The following is an 18,340-nucleotide window of genomic DNA, read 5'->3' as shown; positions in this document are numbered from 1 at the left end:
CCACTGGGTCTGCGAGTGTGCCAAGCTACCATTTGAGCTTCAAACTGTGATATCAACTGTGCCTGTATAGCAAAGCTCATTGCTATATAGGGTTTTGTTGTACAATTCTATAATGCCTTTTATTTACTTATTCTTCTATTTTTGGAAATATGTATGCATGATGTATGGATATATCAACAACAAATCCTTTGGTGGTACATAGGTGCATGGTTCCCTACCTTGTACAGTCGTTCCTCAGGGATCTGCTCTCTGACAGGGGCGTAGTCCTGCTGCAGGTCTAATACAAATCCCAGCAGGCCACACTCTGTCTTGTTGCCCACCTGCTTAGCCAGACCTCCCTCCACATCAGGCGGCTGACACAGAGTAAGATTGAAGCAAGTTGGGATGTTAGATCAGGGCAGTGAGAAAGTCGGGAAGGAGACAAGGGATGGATGAGGCAAAAGGAAATAAAAAAGAACGAGATTAAAACAATGAAAATTAATATCAACATTAACTAAGGACTATTGGAGGGTCTACAAAATAAAGTATAAAGCCAAAACAGTTGTATCTCTATCTGTGCGTAACTCACTAAGATCTTGGAGGTGTAGGCGCTGTTGATAGCAATGGCATTGACTAACAGATCCAGTGTCCGGGGGTTGACCTGTCCAGGGTCCGGGATCACACGATGGTGCACGTCACCTGGGCAACAACAATACAACTTCATTACATAACAAACATAATCTCAGTTCATTGCCTATCTGCTGCCTGCTCCTCGGTCATAAATCAGCTAATATTAATAGCCCATGATTTCTGATTGATGATCACTGATGATCATTGATGAGATCTGTATATGTGGACACATTTCTGTTTTTATCTATTCTCCCATCTGTGACCTGAAAATAGAAAAAGCTAGCAATACATACCCGCCTTTTCTGCTATCAAAGTGAAGTTTGGTTCTTTTGGTTTCAGTGAGTTTTGGGGATATGGACTGTAGAGCATTGCAGGCATGACATTTCTCGCAGGCCAACCCAGAAGTTAATATCACCCTGTTTCCTCGACAATAAGCCAGTGGGATAGCTCCATTAGATTTTGGATCATTGCTAATAAGCTCTGTGGCAAACAAGAGTTTATGATACTTACACACTTTGTTCAGCAAGATAGCCAGTGTAGTCTCATTTAACCACTTGTTAGCTACTGCCTTCGGTAGGACACATAGAAGCTTCAAAATTCATGAGTGGGGTATCTACTGATGTATTTTTTCTCATAAAATAAAATAAAATAAAATAATTTCCCCTCGGGGATCAATAAAGTATTTCTGATTCTGATTCTGATTCTGATAAAACACAAAGTAAAATTGTCTTAAGCCTGTGTTAACCACAGGCCTTATTTCAAGCATCTAACTAAAAACTGAATGATTCACTGCTCTGCAGCAGGGAGAACAGGTAGTTGCAATAATACAAGGTTAGCAGAAACTAAAGAGGGTGGCCAGTTCTGTTCAAACAGACAGAATTTAGAGATGATGACTGGATTTACTTAGAAGAGTCAGTCTGTTTTACTACTACAGAGCACAGTGACACCAGCACCGCATGGAAACAAGTAAAAAGCCTTTTTCATTAAATCCACAGTGAAGAACACCACTTGTAACCATGGTAACTGTACACAACAAAGATGGTGACAGCTGTGGCCTCAAAATGCTTAGCAGACATAAAAGTTATAAGTGCAGATTAAAAATTAGACTAAAGTCAAAAGTAAGTCAAACAGCTTTAGTGCCGGCTCTTTTGATTGGAGATGACTGTGATGAAGGTTGTGTTGTATCAGTATTTAATAGTTCTGTAGTTTGTTGTTTGTTATACTGTAATTTTTTGTGTGGTGAAACTTTAAAAAATATACTGTAAAAAAAAAACAATCCTTGCAGCACCTTGTCCCCATTCTTAAGGTACACCAGGGTGCCATAACACCCACTTTTGGAACCATTTATCTCATCAGAGTTAATCAAAATTGGGCCACATGACTTCTGATTCACCTAAGCAGTGAGGATGTTTTTGAAACTAATTACTTTCATGTAACCCTTCTTCCTTAACAGTTACTCAATATCAGCATTGCATTGTGTTTTTATTATAGTGGAAACAGGCAGCACACATAATTAATAAAGAAATGCTTGGTGTGCTGCACTTATCTATAATTTTAGGTATTCATTATTGTTTATGAATTTTTGCTTTTCACTCACCGAGGTAAGTCTGCACCACAGTCATGCGGTTGGTTGTGAGGGTGCCGGTCTTGTCTGAGCAGATGGCCGTGGCATTGCCCATGGTCTCGCACGCATCCAGGTGGCGTACAAGGTTGTTGTCCTTCATCATTTTCTACATATGAGATAGTGATGGAGAGCAGAGTGATGTGTTCAGGATGGATGGACCGGTGGGATAAGAATGAATGATGATTGATAGCGTGAGGGCAGAAGGACAGAGGAAGACAGAAAGGGATTGATGGAAGGAAGGAGAGAGGAAGGCAGCATAAATTAAGTCACTGTGAAAATTCAGGGACCGAGAAGACTTTTTTTCATTCAAGATAGTTTTATGCAATGCATTTAACTTGTGCAGAGACTGATATTGACCTGGTGTGTGTAAAGAACAGTACTCAATGTAGGCCAGTATAGTGCAGCAGACCAATTACATATATAACACACTGATGCATATTCATTTAATTAAAGTTAACGTTTTCAGTGAAAACTCATGTGATTTGTTTGATCAGTTGGCCATGCAATACTACTAGATAGACTGGATAACTGGATTGGGTTCTCAGGCATAGAGCTAAAGTGGGACACATCCAAATGTACCTGTCACCAAGTGATTACAGTCTCATAGATTCTCTCTGCAAGAGCAGTGAACATAAAAATTATGAAAATACATTTCAATGTATGTAATATTCATTCATTGTGCAAAATAAGAAAAAGCACTGTTGGCTTATAATTATAGCTCATTTTAAATTTGATATCAGCCAATGTTGATGACGTGCCAATATTATTGTGCAACCCTAAATTTTAGCCACCTAAAATGTCCAACCTAAAAAAATCAGTTTAAGTGTACGCCATATTGAGATGTTTTCACTGCTTTACCTTGCTGTCGTACAGCCTGTTTTCGATGTGGAAGCTGTTAACGGCTTCAGTTAACCTCTTGTTAAAGCCACCAGACTCCACTGACAAAAACAGTGATTAAACATCACTGAACTCAGGAGAACACTGCTGCCTCAATCAGTTGGTGACCAAAGCCATACAATAACACAAACAAACGAAATGATCGAGGCAGCGATAGACCAACAGCTACTGTGTTCAGCGATGTTAAATCACTGTGGAGTCTGACTTTGAAGAGAGCGATATAACAGCTCCAGTTACTCTTCAGAAATCACTGTCTGGTGCTAAAATAAAGTGGTGAAAATATTCTCAATATAGCGTACATTTAAACTGATACTGATTGTTTTCAGTGGAACTTTTTTTAGGTGACTAAAATACATTTTGCTACTGAGCCAACCACAGCAGTACATTGCTTAGCTGAAGTGTTGGTACTCCTGCCTGCTTTTCAAAACTGGGAGCGTGCCTACAGACATCTACTGTATGTAATGCACTGACTATAGATACGTACCTAATACAACCCCACTTCAAAAAATCTGAACTATCCCTTTAAGTTGGAGATCTTCAAACCCATTACAAAACTAACTGCTAAATAAAGTATTTCCTGCATTTATTTACATGTTTTATCAATGAAGTAAATCCATTATCATGAAATCAATTATCAGGCTTTTCATAATCATGCCCAACAAAAGAATTTTGAAATTCAATGAAAGTTGCTGGATTATAAATTACAGCATATAGCCCAAGCAACATTTTGCAGCTACAGCTCTGTATGTAGAGGTGCAGCTCAGGGCTAAAGAAAGCCCATAGAGCTCTCACTGCTGCTCATAGAGCTTACTGTTGTGAGTGCATGGAAATAACTGAAGACACATCAGATGAGCAGTATGAACATCTTTATCATCTCTCCTCTTCTCTGGATTTTAACATCTGGATAGTCAGAAGACACTGTTTGAAAACATTTTACTGAGGGAATCATAGTGAGACTCTGAGGGTGAGAGGAGCAAAGGTAGGATTTTAAAAGGTGAGGGAAACATGCACTCCTTCACCTGGTTGTTTCCAATATGGTCTCTGTGCACACTGTTACAGTGATTAAAGAGCCAGCAGCTCCTACTTTTCCATTTGCTAAGTATTCAGTGAATTGGATGGGTGGGTCTACCTTGACAGAGTAAGCCAGAGAGATGGTGACAGCAAGGGGCAAGCCTTCTGGGACAGCCACCACCAGCACAGTGACTCCAATGATGAAGAACTTGACAAAGTACTGAATGTAGACTGGAGTACACTCTGTCAACCACGTGTGACCTGCAACACACACCACACTACATATTAAGATAAAATAAATAGGCCACTTTAAAGAGCGAGTCATGCTCAGCACAGTGGTAAACATTTAACATATGGGAGAAGAGTGACATGAGTAAAATGTGCCAGGAAGTAAAATAGGTGCATTCTGACATATTGTGTGTGTATTTGGGAGGTTGTATGCACACAGACCTTCAACGACAAACGTGTTGATGACGAAGTACAGCACCAGAATGATGACAGTGATGGCCGACATCACCAAACCTGCAGGGAGATTCAAAGAAGGGAATCAGTGTGTCAGTGGTTTGACTTTATTTTATATCTATGTTCTAATCTTCTGTCTGAAGTAACCCATGCCTGCTGAATGGATAACCACGCATTGCTTAATTATTCACTTCACTCCTTTTACTGTGTGATCACATTTCATCACAGTTTATAGGCTAGAGAATAGGGGTGTGCAATATCATATCTTTCACAGTAATACATATACATATGTATGAATATGCAACACTCATTGTAACATAACAGCCTGTCCAAATAAATACATCTCTCTCTATTTTTCCCTTTCCAATGGCCAGCAATGATTGTCACAAGTTACAGCAGGAAGAGTAGTGGAGAAATGACGGAGCGCACAGGTCCAGGTGGAGAAAAAAACAACTCAATCTTTTTGGATTTTCCCAAAAGAGAATCAAGGTCAAGACTTTGGCCTATGTAGTAACTTTTAAATAACAGTTGAAATCACCTGCTGATTTCATTTACACAGAACAAAATTGTAAATGCAAAATTTGTTTTTTTGCTCTAATTTTTCCACAGGTGTAAGTTAGAGATCTCAGACTTTTTTTTAAAGCACTCAACAGATATCTCTCTCACATTTTGTTCACAAATTTGTTAAAATCCGTGTTAGTGAGCACTTCTCCTTTTCCAAGATAATCCATCCTCCTGACAGGGCTGGCATATCAACATGCTGATTAAACAGCATCATTACTACACAGGTGTAGTTTGGGATAGTCACAATAAAATGACACTCTAAAATGTGCAGTTTTAACTTAGCAATAAAAAAGACATTCATTAGGATTTCACGACTAGCACTACAGAAATGCATATTTTGGTCACAGATACCCCAAAGAATCAGTCACTATCAAGTGTGACCACAATTTGCCTCATGCAATGCGACACATCTCCTTCACATAGAGCTGTTCAAGTTGTTGATTGTGGCCTGTGGAATGTTGGCCAACTCCTCCTCAGTGGCTGTGTGAAGTTGCTGGATATTGGCAGGATCTGGAATACGCTGTCGCACATGCCGACCCATCCCAGACATGCTCAGCGGGTGACGTGTGGCAAGTGTGCACACTATCCAAAAACTGGGATGTTTTCAGCTTCCAGGATTTTATCATGGTATATCTGTGTATTTAAACTGCCGTCAATAAAATGCACCTGTGTTTGTTGTCCATAGCTTATGCCAGCCCATACCATAACCCCACGGCTACTATGGGGCAGTCTGTTGACAGCGCTGGCATTCGCAAACTATTTGCCCGCACACCGCCATACACGCCATCTGCCATTTGTCCAGTACAGTGTAAATAGGGATTCATCTGTGAAATGAACACTTCTCCAAAGGGCCAGACTCCATCAACAGTGAGCAGTTACCCAATTAAGCTGGTTATGACAACAACCTGCTGGCAGTTCAAGGCCCTGGTGAGACAACTAGCATGCAGATGAGTTTCCCTTAAACAGTTTCTGATGGTTTGTTCACATCAATACAGGTGAACATGCTGGATGTGGAGGTCCTGAGCTGATGTGGTTACATGTGGTCTGCGGCTGTGAGGCCTGTTGGATTTACTACCAAATTCAGGGAAACTGCATTGGAGACGTCTTATGGTAGTGACATGAACATTCAGTTCACAGGCAACAGCTCTGGTGGACATTCCTGCAGTCAGCATGCCAATGGCACGCTCCCTCAAAACTTGGGACACCTGTATCATTGTGTTGTACAATCAAACTGCACATTTTAGAGTGGCCTTCTATTGTGACCATCCCAAAGTACATCTGTATAGTAATGATGTAATTTAATCCTGAAATGGCACTCCTGTCAGGTGGATGGATTGTCTTGTAAAGGGAGAACTGCTCACTAACACAGATGTTTCGTAAATTTGTGACCAAAATTTGCGAGAAGTAAGTCTTTTGTGTGCATAAAAAGTTTTGGATCTTTAACTTAAATCTGTCAAAAATGTGAGCAAAACAAGAGTGTTGCATTTAAATGTTTGTGCAGTGTATATATATTATATGTAAATATTTAAGGGTACTTTTTTGTATTTTAAAACTGTTAAGATGTGTAATGTGTTGTTCTTTTTGTAATTTAATCAAGAATATAATTAGCCCAAAAATGGCTTAAAATTATAATCTTCCATTATAATAGTGATAAACATCATTCTAAATATGACTCTTTGCACCTTACGTGCAAAGTTTCCCACAACTTTCACAATTCAATTCTTGTATTGAGCTCTACGTTATTGCCCCAAAAGCTCTGTGGGACTGATGGCTACAGAATCAACTCTACAATATGTGTGAATTTTTAGTGTCGAAAGTTCCCTAACGACTGCTTGAGGAGTGTGAAACCTGCCAGGTTTAAGTGTGACAGTTCTTTACCTGCTTTGCCAATTTGAACAGCGAGTTTGGTGAGCTTGCCCTGCAGCACGCTCTTCTCTTTCTTCGGAACGTTGGTCTTCTTCTTCTCTCTGTCCTCTACCTCCCCTCCTTCTGCACTTTTCAGGGGCTGCATCTCCATGGCAACACCCCCGTCCTGCTTCTTGGCTGAAATGCACACACACAAAACACACATATACTCTCTTCAGCACTCTACCAGCAGGTGAAATAAGCTCATCTCGCATCCAAACCAAGTTTTACACACATAAACACATCATGTACATGTCATGAGCTTGTACCTTTGTTCTGATTGTTCTCCACAGCTCCATCAGGTTGTTTTCCTGAGAGAAAGGGAGGGTGATTTAGACAAATGAACATGAAGGAATAGAAAGACAAACATATGAAAGAGATGTGTTAACATGTGTGCATAATCATAGTCACCAACAGTTCATATTTCTGATGTTGGGACAGCCAAAGACACACTTCCAGAAACAGAAAACCACAAAGAAACAATACTAAAGGGAAGAGTTATAAAGGTACACACATCTTCATACACTGGGTCAAGAGACTGAGAGACATTTTAATATGTTTAAGTCCATCATAGGTCACTGTCACTTTCACGGCACTGTGTGCTGGGGTCCATTTAGTGGCTGAGGAAAGGAGCGGGGCAGACAACTTTATGCTCACATACCATTGGTGACAGTGCTGAAACTGGCTTCTGCAGAGATGAGCAACTGAGAACTGTCCTCTGTTTAGGGAATGTGTGAGGAAGGAAGGTTTTGGGGAACGTGAGAGGATTTGGCAAATAGGGAAAACAAAAGAGAGCAAAGAGGGAAGAATAAAAAACTCAAGTAGTGAATGCGTTTGTACGCACAACCGTACTAGCAGAATGTCTGGAGATGACTCTATAGAATGACAAAAATAAATTGAATATAACTTCAATCTCAAATGAGAGAAAAATCAAAGAGAACAGTATATAAGCCCATAGCAAACCCACATTGCATGAGGAAAACTAACAAGTTATGGCATTTGTATAAGTCTTATGAATAATGTATTAGCTCCAGTAAATGACTGTCTGAATGATCAAGCCCACAGAGGCTGCTGCATTGAGTGCAATACATCCTAGTATGCAACTAACACTTTGGAAACAAGCAATAAGAGTATTTTTTCATAGAATAAGCAGCATAAGCTAATTTGTTGCTGTCCATTTCTGCATGCCAGGATGCTGAGGTGTTTTCTCCTTTTCAAGATGCCAACAACACTACAGGCATACCCATGCATAAGTAAGAACTGCAGTGGCAGAGGCATGGATGAGTGCACTGGTAATGATATTAACCTTAAGTGCTTCTGAAAGTATATGTAGTCTCTGTTGTTGTCTGCAGCTCTGCTCTGACTGCAGGGCCCTTCCAAAACAAATTTGAGCATAGACTAATGCTTCATGCGTTGACCAACCAACACTCTTCCCTGAATCTCACTGGCTCCCTCGCTCTCCCCTGCTCTTTCAATAATTGATTCAATCTGCAACCTCTCTCTCTCTCAGATTAAGGGAGGGAAGGAAAAACAGGGGAGAGCAAAGGGAGAGATAGGAAAGTGAAAGAGGGCACAGTAGTGGGGTAAACAAGAGACCATGTGAGAGAAATAGAGAAAAATGGATGAATAGAAGGAGAGGGAGCATGAGAACGAGAGGGATGGAGAGGATGTGGGCTAAATAATCGATGAGGTTAAACTGGTGTGTTTCCTGTTGAAGCTCTAATCTGAAATCAGTTAGGCACCCAACTAACTCTGCATACACATACACACACACATACACGCGCTGCAATGTGTTTGCGTGGACGGATTATGAGACAATGGGCCCCTGGGCACGGACATAAAAAAGCCCATCTTTGTGGTTTCTTGCAATTCTTGCAGTTCATTTTGCATCTCTTTGTGGGCATAATTTGCGGTCATTCAGGTCTCTTTGTGGTTGTTCTGTGAGGTTCTTTTGCATGTATGTGTGTTTTTTTGTGTGTTTGGGTCATTTTATGTCTTGTTGAAGTTGTTTTGCATGTGTTTGTGGTTGTTTTAGTGTCTTTGCAGTAATGTCATGTCCCTTTGTTGCTGATCAGGGTGTCTTTGTGGTTGTTTAGGGCCTTTTTGTGGTTATTTCATGTCTCTTTGTAGTTGTTGTGCGTGTCTTTGTTGTTGTTTTAAATCTCTGCAGTAATTTCCTGTCTCTTTGAAGCTGATTTGCTGGTCTTTGTGGTTGTTTTGAGTCTCTTTGTGGTAATATAATGTCTCTTTGTAGTTGTGTTGGGTGTTTTTGTGAGCATTTTGAGTCTCTTTGTAGTAATTTTATGTCTCTTTGAGGTTGTTTTGAGTCGCTTTGTGGTGATTTAATATCTCTTTATAGTTGTTTTGGGTGTTTTGTGGTGATTTTAAGTCTCTTCGTAGATATTTTATGTCTCTTTGAAGTTGTTTTGCATGTGTTTGTGGTCATTTTCAGTCTCTTTGTAGTAGTTTTATGTCTCGTTGTAGTTGTCCAGGTGTCTTTGTGGTTTTTTTGAGACTCGTTGTAGTAATTAATGTCTCTTTGTAGTTGTTTTGTGGGTCTTTGTGGTTGCTGAGAGTCTTTTTGGGGAAGCTTTTCATATCTTTGTTTTTCTTAAGAATAAGAATAACTTTATTCATCCCCAAGGGGAAATTCAATTGATTGACTTTCCAACAAGAAATATAAACAGTCACTTCAAACGGACGTTCTGGGGCTGAAGGGGTCAGGGGCAACGAGGCCTGTGCCCAGTAGGCCCGTTCAGTAATCAGTCCATGTGTGATTGACATATATAAACATGAAAACTGACTCGAGAGCAGTTTGGAGTATTCATTCATGGAAATGGTGATGTGCAAGTGAGACTATCAGATTTTCTGGATTTTGTTAGCATCTGTTTACTTCTTCTACTGTTTGCATATTTCAAGAACAAAACCATTTGTGCTTCTGATGTATCACTAAATATTAAATCTGTTCATCTTGCTATATGAGTAGAAAAAACTACTTAACAGATGCAGTGTATCTCCATCAAAAATCCCTCTTCCTTTCTCTCACTACAGTCCAAAACATTGCAGTAAAATTTGTGTTTCTCTTCTTATTCCCCTCCTTCACTTACCTTTCTTCTCCTTCCCATCTTCCTCCACCTCTCCAGCACCCAGCAGCGTGAAGATGATGCCCGTCTGCGAGTTGACACCCACAGCTGTCACCAGCATTCTGCCTGAGCCCTCCATCACATGGGTACCTTAACATCCAAACAGATAAGTGGTTGAGATTCAAGTAAGAGACCAGTGGTGTTTGTAAAGTGGCATCCTCAAGTAGTCACAGATATGAAAAAACAAATTGTGATCTTGCACATTTTTGTAAGGTTCTTTACTTAAGTTTTTTTCTCAATGTTTTTTTTTTTTCACGCTAAACATTACAGATGACCTTGGCAGGGAAAAAGTACTGAGATCTCAGCTCAATATGATACAACAGCATTCAGGCAGAGGAAAAAGCTAATCTGAAAAAGACAATGCCTTTTGGTGTGTACCCGAAGCATAGTTCTGGTAAGTGTGTCAGACAATAAGTAGATTGGTCATAGAGTTTTGTAGAGGGCTAGTCTAGTTCAATGATTTTGGTACTGACAGAAAAGAAAGCAACACCTGGTTGTCCTGAAGTTCACAGGTCACCATATAATGCTTGCTGGCTGAAGTCATGTCGTAGGAAACACACAGATGCTTACTATAGGTGCCTCCTTTGTGTTATAAGTCACAAAGCTATTTTCTTAGACGTGCTTTGAAAGGTCAAACCTATGTTTTGAACCTGACCGAACTATAGTACACTCAACGCTTAATTATTATCACTTTGTAAAGTTAACTGTTAACAGTTGCTTACGTAAACATCCAGCAGACACGAACCAACATTAGCATTATTTTGGAGTTGTGGCTCCGGCCATCCCATGAATATTAATCTAACATTCACTCTTTCTCTAGCTTGGTTTTGGTCTCAACCGACTCTTGAGAAAAATATCTGGCTCTTTAACTGCTAAATGCTTCACTTTATTCACCAGCTGGCCACTAACTTTGTCTGCCTGCCTTTTGGTACTAAGCAGGTTTACCAGAGCTTTTTCACTGGAAAGAGATGGTTGTTTTGGCTGGAAATGAGATGAGTGGTGACAGTGAACCAAAGCAGAAAAAAAATTGGCAGAAAAACATTAAAACAGCTGAGGGGAACTGATGAGTCAGCTGATTATTATCTGTCGATTTGTCACTAAAATTCATCCATCCATTTTCTGCTTTTATCCAGGGATAAGTCATGGTGGTGGCAGCATTATTATGAATCCTACTGCTTTTCTTGGCATGTTCCACCCTACCGTGCTGTTACTGGCTAGTAGTAGCCCTAACCATGAGTTCTTTGCCCTGACCCTAACCGCCCCCGACCTTGATGCATTGACATGACAGGTACCAGCCAATCACAGCACAGGCAACATGTGGAAGCAGACTAAGTAAGGTAGTCCTTATGTCCCTCTCCTTAGGAATGTCTCCCAGGTCCTCCTGGGTGAGCCCAAGGTGTTTCCTCACCAAATGCGATGTATAATCTCTCTAGAATGTTCTAGGTCTACCCCAGTATTTCGTCCCAGCTGGACATGGCCGGAAAACCTCTGAAGGAAGGTGCCCCAAAGGTATCGTTATCAGATGGCCAAACTACCTAAACTGGCTCCTCCTAATGCAAAGGAGCATTGACTTTACTCCTAGCTCCCTCCAGATGTCTGAGAATCCTCACCCTGCCTCTAAGGATGAGCCTCCAAACCCTGAGCAGTAAACTAATTTTGGCCTCTTGTATCAGCAGTTTCATTCTTTCTGTAACTACCTAAAAGTCACGGCCATAGGTGAGGGTTAAAACATAGACCAACTGGTAAATTGAAACTGTCTTTGTTGAATAACTGCAGAACATTATGATGTCACAGCAAAGTTGATCTTTGGGATATAAAATGTCATCACTCATTAATTTTATTCTAACAGGCATTTGTGTGAAATTTGTCAGAATTAACAAATTATGGCCAAAAAACATGTTTTGTGAGGTCACAGTGACCTTGACCTTTGACCACCAAAATCTAATCAGTTCATCCTTTAGTCCAGGTGAATGTTTGTGCCAGCTTAGAAGGTAATTACTAAAAACATTCCTGAGATATCACGTTGTAAGAGAAAAGGATGGATGGGCGGATGGATGGACAGACAGACGAACGGATGGACGGAAGGATGTATGGACAAAAAAAAAAAAGTTAGTACTTTGTCTTTATCAGCATGCATTTTCTATACATCTGACTTTTAGTAAATTAAAATAAATGCATGCCCATGTGCATTTATGGGATACAGTAATGTAGTTTGAGAAGTTGTGTTGGAGCATTACATCCTGTTACTTTATCCACCATTACCCAAAAAGCTGAACCAAGACCTCTGACACAGCCCCTACAAAAACGAACCATTATCACCTTGACTAAAGCGTCATTTATTCCACTGTAACTGTATTTCATTTTATTGCGTTGCCAGGTGAAACACTTTTTTTGTCGGGTGACCTGTGCTCAGAATAGAGGTATCAAGAATATTTTAGTCTTCACTTGTTGTGTTTATAAAAATGTATCCATACATAAAGAGACAGATGGACAGAAATGCCATGAAAAGCATACCATGTCTTCCAAGTAGTACCAGGGTGGTGGAGAGCAAAAATGAAAAATGTAAAAAACAAACCTGAGAGCAGCATAGGGTCCTTATCCACAGATTTGCGTACGTGGTCAGACTCTCCTGTAAGAGAGCTCTCATCTATCTTCAGATCGTTGCCTTGGATCAAGATACCATCAGCTGGCAGCAGGTCCCCTGAACACAGACATCCACAGATCAGTGTGTGATTCACCTTGTAGTTTATGTCCTGTATGGTTAAGAGCATGAGTGTCCAACAGGGTTATCTATGTATCTGTATCACTTGTGGATATATTGGGTTATACATACCACCACATCTTACAGAGATAAACAGTACAGGTATAGGAGGCATTATCTGAAACAGTATGAAAATTTCATATCGCGATTAACGTGACCAAAATTATTAAGGTTATTATCATTATCATGGTGTTGTTAAAATGTACTGATACACACTCTGAAATCATTTCACCAAGTTTTATATTAGAAACCACAAATAAAAATAGCAGCACTTTCTGTTTGCATAAACATTCAAATAATAACATAGCCAATATCTTATGTAAACATAAAAACTACATCAAATGTGCATTAACATTAAGGATAGCTTGTCTTTGAAATGCTTGCTTGAGAGTCTGTGTCACTGTAGATGAGGACAAGGGACCAGTAGCATCACTGGGTTTGCCTGCTGCACACCCACTCTGTAAACAAGCAATAGCAAAACAAACCCACACTGCATGCTGCGCCTGCATCTGGGAGACTGCTGCTAACTTTGGTTGTTGCTGGACAATATCTACTGTGAGTTTTTCAAAGCACGTTAATCAAACATGTTTTAAAGATAATTAATATTCGAAATGATAATACATAATCATCTGGGATTTTAACGCGGTTTATCGTAAACTGGTAAGTGCTTCATCCCTGGTAGGAAATAGGCTTGTTTACATTTTTGCTGAGAGTTAGATGAGAGGGTCGATACCATTCATGTCTGCGCACTAAATATGACGTTACGTACAGCCAGGAGGTAATTAGTTTGGCATAAAGTCAAGAAACAGAGGGAAACAACTTGCCTGGCTCTAACCAAAAGTAACTAAAATCTCCACCTCATGGTTGTATGCCTCTGCAAACCTGTCAATATGCAGTTAAAGTTAATAACCATGTCTGTCCAGACTCATATGTAGCCATGACAGTTGACAATGCTTCAAATATGGATGTTGTTGCAAAGAAGCTATACATTCTAAATCATGGATGCTTCACACACATCTTCAACCTGGCCGCATAGAAGATCTATACAGTCATCACAGTTTCAAGGTGGACACCCAAGATTAGTCTCACCAAAATGGCGTTGAATAATGGCCAGAAAAGGGTTTCAGCAGAACATCATGATATCACAGTGAAGTTGACCTTTAACCTTTTTGATATAAAATGTCATCATTCATCATTTTATCCTATTAGACACTAATGTAAAGTTTTGTCACAATTAGTGTATGAATTCTTGAGTTATGGCCAAAAACATGTGTGAGGTCACAGTGACCTTAACCCTTGACATTTGATCACTAAAATCTAATCAGTTCATTGTCGAGTCTAAGTGGACATTTATGATAAATTTGAAGAAATTTCTACAAGGCATTCTTATGATAATACGTTCACAACAATTGAGACAGACAGATGCACGGACAAACCAAAAACATAATGCCTCAGGCACAAACGCAGAAAACTCCACCTAACAACCCATCTAGGTTTTACTAATTGACACATTATATCCATACAAAATCAGGAATGAAAAAAATGTTGAGTTGTGGTTTTAGCATTGACTCCTTGTTAAACGACAACTTGTCATATTTACATTTCTGTTTGAGCACAGATTAAAAAACAAGTCAGAAATTTTTGATTGGTTACATTTAGAGGTGCTAGTAGGCTGATTTTATGACAGTCGGACAGAGTGAAGCTAGTGTTTATGCTAAGCTAAGTGTCTGCTGACTGCAGCTTCATATCAAGCATACAGAAATGAAAATGGTATCGACCCTCTCATCAACTCTTAGCATGAAAGCAAAGAGGCATTTTTCCCAAAATGTGAAAATATTCCTTTAAGGACAGTAGTAGGTATGCAACTTTGGGACATTATGGTATTGTTATGATTTTCTGAAGCAGTGACAAGAGCCGGAGAAAACAGAAACTTTACAATTTTCTGTTTGAAAAAGAGCTGATTTAGATTTTTTTTTGTACTTCACATGCAGGCTAACCCTAGTTTAACCATTTTCAGTCAATGGTGAAAAAAGTGCTCAGATGAGGAAGGGTTTCAAAACATACTCCATCAATTTCAATAAATGTAACTTAACTGTAGGAGACATTTGTTGAAATATTTCTGCAAACATATAACTCATGATTATCAGTATTAGGAGTGTAAATCATAGTCTTTATCACAATACAATATATTGATTCTTTGGACGACAATACAATATTTGCTGATATCACAGTCTGCCACAATATGATCTGATATGGTTCAATTCAGGTGCCTATAAAATGATATCAGTAAATATCCTCATTGTCTTTTTCTTGGCTGCTTGCCATTTCCTGCCTGGCGCTAGGCCGGCAATAATGTTTACATGTTTAGTGAGGATGTGCTCTTGGATGGAAATGGTGACACAGACGTACCACTGGAATTTTAAAATAAAGGTGAATATTAAAGATAATGATATGTATCAATGTTTTGCACCCATTATATTGCATTGTTGCATCTATGTTGTTGAATCTATATATTGTTCCAGATCAATGTAGCGTTACATTCCTAATTATTATTGCCAGTTAGTACAACCTCAATTCTAAAAAAAAATTGGGACATTGTGTAAAATGTAAATAACAACAAGGATGCAATGATTTAATTTAAAATCCCTTTTTGAGCTACATTCAACGGAATACAGTACAAGAAACTGATTCACTTTATTGTTTTTTTTAAAATAAACACATATTCTGATTTTGATGACTATAACACGTAACAAAAATGTTGGGACAGGAGCAACAAAACACTAGGAGGTTGTTGAATGCTCAGAAAACACCTGTTTGGAACATTCCACAGGTAAACTGGTAACAAATGATAGTATAGGTAGGTAATAGGTATGAAAGGGGCATCCTTGAAAGGCTCAGGTGTTCTCAAGCAAGGATGGTCACTTTGTGAGAGACTGTGGGCAAACAGTCCAACAGTTTGAAAACAATGCTTCTCAAAGCACGACTGCAAGGACTTTAGGCATTTCACTATCAACAATCCATAATATCATCAAAAGATTTAGAGAATCTGGAGACATCTCTACAAGTAATGGGCAAGGCTGAAAGCCAACACTGAATGCCTGTGACCTCTGACTCTTCAGACAGCACTGCATTCAAAAAACCAACATGACTGTATAACGGATATTACTACATGGGTTCAGGAACACTGTGGAAAACCATTGTCAGTAAACACAGTTTGTCACTGCATCTATAAATGCAAGTTAGGACTCTGCCATGTAAAGTGAAAGCCATATATCAACAATATCTAGAAACATCGCTGACTTCTTGGGGCCCGAGCTCATCTGAGATGGACAGACACAAAAAGTGTGCGGTGGTCTGACCAGTCCATCATGGCATTGTGTCCTCCGGTCTAAAGAGGAAAAGGACCATCCAGATTGTTACCAGCTCAAAGTTAAAAAAGCCAGCATCTGTGATGGTGTGGGGGTGTGTTAGTGCCCATTGCATCCTGGGTAATTTGCACATCTTTGAAGGCACCATGATGCTTAAAGGTACATACAGGTTTCAGAGCAACATATGCTGCCATCCTGATGACATCAGGGACATCCCTGCTTATTCCAGCAAGACAATGAGACACAATCTGCACGTGTCACAACAGTGTGGCTTCGTAGTTAAAGAGTACAGTCCAGACCTGTCTACCATTGAACATGTGTGGTGTATTATGAATAACACAATGCAGCAATTGACACCCCAATCTGTTGAGCAACTGAAGTTATATATCAAGTGAGAATGTGAAAGTATTTCACTTTAAAAAATTCAACAATTAGTGTCCAACGTTCACTAAAATTTCCTGAATGTTGTTAAAAGAAAAGGTGATGTAACACAGGAGTAAACATGACCCTGTCCCAACTTTTTGGGACATGTTGCAGGCATTTAATTCAGAATGAGTGTGTATTTATTAAAAAAAAATCATAAAGTTTGAGAGTTTGAACACTACATATCTTGTCTTTGGACTGTATTTAATTTAGTATAGGTCAAAAAGGATTTGCAAATCATTGCATTCTGTTGTTATTTAGATTTTACACAGTGTCCCAACTATTTTTAGTCAGAGTAAATGCACAATTTTAATATAGTTTTGCTTCTTGTAGCTGGTGATGGGCATTTGTTATAACTTTGATTAATATGAAGGATGAACATTAACAATTCAGTTTGATATAAATTGATTAATTAATAGTGAAACTGTTTGTAAGTTGCTGGTCTTTTATATAATAAGCGTTTGCCTCCTTACCGTATTTGACCTGGGCCATGTCCCCCACCACCATGTCAGCCACAGGGATCTGGATGACATTCCCTTTACGCACGACAGTGAACTTCTGTTCTTGTTCGATCCGACTCTGTAGACCCCGAAACTGCTTCTCTTTGGACCAGTCATTAAATGCCGTCACCAGGACGACACACACCACAGACAGGAGGATGGCGGCGCCCTCAATCCAGCCGGTGTCACCCTCCCCTTCATCCTCTTCAGACCCCACCACATTACCACACGCTGGAGAGAGGGGAGCAGAGGGATGGTTGGTTAGATATTTTGTGTGAAGTATGCAGCCAGAGACGTGATATCACGACTGATTTGAATTGTATTATCCACCTCAAGTCCCAGCTAGCTGGTACTATAGATAGTTTGGATAGGTTCACGATATTTCCCATAGGTATCAAATGTAAGATAGAAGGCAAAGTTAAAGGGATAATCTGTGATCTAAATATAAATAAATAGCCACAGTAAGACATTTAGATATGATCAACAAACAATATGGCTGAGGTTTAAAATTGCAGTGGATGATACCTAGTGGCTGCCTTTGACTACAGTTAGTGTTTGTCATCATACAATTCACTAGCATTTACAAAAACAGGTTTATGACACAGTGCATGACTACAAATGCCTAATGAAATAAATGTGACGATAGTTTGTGTGCTGCTGTTATTGAGGTTGTACTATGAGGTTTTAGACAGAGCCACAGTGTCATATATTTTTTCTCCTTTTGTTCACTGAGCCGAAGCAGTCTACCTGATTAATTAATATCATCTACAGAAGACTCTGTAGATGATTTGTTGATGGAAGTACCCCAGTTTCCAAATTTTATATGAATACATCCGAGCCAGATATTGCAGCTGCAATTCAGCATAAGAATGCAATGTCAGCCCAGCTGAATCATATGCTTTGGTAAAACTCAGTTCTTCTCTCTGTTGTCTGTCTGCACCGAGGTGTTCTATCACTTCAAAGGGAGACTGCAGATATTTTGATGTGTAACGCCCTAAAACTTCTTCCCACTGCACTTTCCAAACTTAACTTACTCATGAACCTACAGGACTACACAACTTTAGCAATGACAC

The 18,340-nt window shown here is 39.5% G+C and overlaps 1 protein-coding gene across 3 annotated transcripts in view; it reads right to left on the bottom strand.

Moving 5' to 3' along the window:
- atp2b3b (ATPase plasma membrane Ca2+ transporting 3b) overlaps nucleotides 1-18,340 on the bottom strand; it is an 81,130-nt gene that overhangs the window by 43,436 nt on the left and 19,354 nt on the right. For all 3 annotated transcript variants that reach the window (XM_050064581.1, XM_050064579.1, XM_050064580.1), the window contains exons 4-13: nucleotides 17,241-17,498; nucleotides 12,791-12,916; nucleotides 10,180-10,305; nucleotides 7,342-7,383; nucleotides 7,046-7,210; nucleotides 4,592-4,663; nucleotides 4,260-4,402; nucleotides 2,207-2,339; nucleotides 569-678; nucleotides 219-353 (exon numbers count right to left, since the gene is read on the bottom strand). In XM_050064581.1, the coding sequence (XP_049920538.1) occupies nucleotides 219-353; nucleotides 569-678; nucleotides 2,207-2,339; nucleotides 4,260-4,402; nucleotides 4,592-4,663; nucleotides 7,046-7,210; nucleotides 7,342-7,383; nucleotides 10,180-10,305; nucleotides 12,791-12,916; nucleotides 17,241-17,498 (1,310 nt within the window). The remainder of the gene's footprint in view (nucleotides 1-218; nucleotides 354-568; nucleotides 679-2,206; nucleotides 2,340-4,259; nucleotides 4,403-4,591; nucleotides 4,664-7,045; nucleotides 7,211-7,341; nucleotides 7,384-10,179; nucleotides 10,306-12,790; nucleotides 12,917-17,240; nucleotides 17,499-18,340) is intronic.

Source organism: Epinephelus moara, chromosome 16 (genome assembly GCF_006386435.1).
Source record: "Epinephelus moara isolate mb chromosome 16, YSFRI_EMoa_1.0, whole genome shotgun sequence".
Taxonomy (NCBI): domain Eukaryota; kingdom Metazoa; phylum Chordata; class Actinopteri; order Perciformes; family Serranidae; genus Epinephelus; species Epinephelus moara.
Note: the sequence above shows the minus strand (reverse complement) of the source record. Positions and strands in the feature narration are given on the sequence as shown.